Consider the following 2,180-nt stretch of genomic DNA (forward strand, 5'->3'; position numbering starts at 1 on the left):
CTTCTGCCTGATGCTTTATATGGCCTTGGGTGAGTTGCTTTCCCTCTTTCCGCTTCAGTTCCTCCCTCTGAGGATACCACTATCCACCCTTGAGATCTGTAAAGGAAAAGCATTTTATCAGTGCGATTCATTACACAGGCAGCACTTAAAAGTCTCCCACCATCTGGCAATGAAGGGTTTTCTTGTGTGCTAGAGAGACTCACACATCACCCCAGAGCATTTTTAAAACTTTCCCTCATTCATATTGCTCCAGAAACTTGACGCCGAGTTACTCGGGGATAGGGCAAATAGATGGGGCCAGGGCTTGAGGGGTCCATTTCAGGATAGTTGCGAGGAAGAGAGATGAACGGAGAGAGAGAGGGTTTACAGCTAGATTGGGTTTTACTTAACGGTGCAAACGCTGATTGGGATTACAAAGTCAAGTGTAACTTTTACCCTGTAAAAATCCCTGCTCCGTAAAACTCATTATGATGCTTCTAAAAACTTGGGGCAAGGCTAATCCCCAGCTTCCTCCGCAGAAAAATGACAGTCCATGGAGACAGAACTCCATCTTTCTAGGCCACTGTTTTGCCTCGAGTCTCAACAGCTGCATCTGTGGGAACCGTCGTGCTTGAAAGGCCACCTCTGATTGGGAAGGAGAAGTTTAGTACACTTAAGGCCACTTTTGATTGGCTGAGAGAGGAACAAAGCTGTGGCAGCACCAGCCGGGAAAGCGATGCTTCTGTTGCTGGGTTACGCCGTACACAGAGCCTGGCTTCGGCTTCGGGCCTCTGCTGCGCAGCCCGGTCCGGGCGGTCCCTGCTCTCCTCCTCGCTGCCCAGCGGTGGGTCAGAAATGCCTTCCTCAGCTGGGCTGATTCAGCCTCAAGCTGGTCACCACACCCCAGAGCCGAGCGCCTTGCCCTGCGCGCGGGTCAGTAGTTTTAGTCTGAACTCATTCCTAAGATTTCGGCCGATGTCCATCTCAAGTCCAGGGGAAGGGGTTAAATTTACAGACCCTTTAAACATCACTTTAACGTGTCAGTTTAGGGCTGTGGCAAGTGGTGGTGTTCATTTTTCCTTTTGCAGTTTTAGAAAGCATCCGGCTCCGTGGAGGCCCCACCGCCCCTGTGAAGTGGGAACTGAAGCAAGAAGAAAGGCCCTTGTTCTTTTTGCAAGGCAGCTACCTCTGCAACGAGCATCTCGCAAAAGAGAGAGCTGGGCAAGTTCTGTTATCACGATGCATTCCCGCGCGTACGTGTTGCTGGAAAGGGAACACCAGGAATGGAAAGAAGCCAACGTTTTTGTAAGTGGCACCTCCTCTTGGTTTCCATTACCTACGCCTGATATAACCAAATACCTAGCACATTAGTGCTCTTGCCCTTATTTTCTGCCTGAGGCCTGGACTTCCCTCATTTTGTATAAGTATGCCTTCCCCCATCCAGTTTTCCAAGGAATGAAACAAAACCACCGCCTTGGTTTAATGGTTTTTTTTTCTTTTTTAAAAAACCCTACTATCTTTGATTATTTTGCAGTTACTTTCCCAAATCATTAACTTGGGGAGACGTAGTTCTTTGAAATGTAATTATAGGTGATTTTATAATAGTGAATCTTGGGTTTGGGGGGGCGGGGTTGGAATTTCATTGTAAACTCCAGGAAGTACGATAAGGGTCCAAATTAAATCCATATTGCAGTCTTCACATTTATGCAATAATCCCACTGACTTCTGGTTAGCTTCACATTGATTATGTGGTCATAACGAGGAAGGAGATTAACGTGGCAGTGAGCACATTAAATATGCACACTTTTTTGTTGTTAAATTCCACTGCAATTCTTCATGGCTTTATGCAATGGTTTTAAGAACTCAAAGTGCTTTAGAAATATTGGTCAACTAATTTCTCCAGCTTTTACTTTTAATAGAAATAACTGAGTATCGAAGAAAAAAAATCAAGCTCCAGATTTTACCTTCTTTTTGGACCTTTTAGGGCATCTTTGCTGCTCCTATTAACGATAACCTGCTAGAATGGTTAGCTGAAGTCCAAGGGCTCAAGGACTCCCTCTGGGAAGGTCTGTCATACTGTTGAAGATGTAAATGTTTCAGTGCCATGTGATGTATGTTTCATAGTTTCATAGTTTCATAGTAGCTAGAGTCGGAAGGGACCTAGGTAGATCATCTAGTCCGACCCCCTGCCTTGGCAGGAA

General features: G+C 45.9%; 1 protein-coding gene across 5 annotated transcripts in view; it reads left to right on the forward strand.

Annotated features, from left to right (window-relative positions):
• Positions 1-806: 806 nt before the first annotated feature.
• Positions 807-2,180, forward strand: part of UBE2U (ubiquitin conjugating enzyme E2 U (putative)) — a 30,251-nt gene continuing 28,877 nt past the window's right edge. For 4 of the 5 annotated variants that reach the window (XR_002100296.1, XM_019531570.1, XM_019531571.1 and 1 more), the window contains exons 1-3: positions 807-912; positions 1,074-1,284; positions 1,964-2,045. Coding sequence is in view for 4 of the 5 variants with exons in the window: in XM_019531570.1 (XP_019387115.1) it covers positions 1,219-1,284; positions 1,964-2,045 (148 nt within the window). In the remaining variant the exon portion in view is untranslated. The remainder of the gene's footprint in view (positions 913-1,073; positions 1,285-1,963; positions 2,046-2,180) is intronic. The other variant, XM_019531573.1, reaches the window with a different exon arrangement.

This window comes from Crocodylus porosus, unplaced genomic scaffold (assembly GCF_001723895.1).
Source record: "Crocodylus porosus isolate Cpor-Errol unplaced genomic scaffold, CroPor_comp1, whole genome shotgun sequence".
Lineage (NCBI taxonomy): Eukaryota > Metazoa > Chordata > Crocodylia > Crocodylidae > Crocodylus > Crocodylus porosus.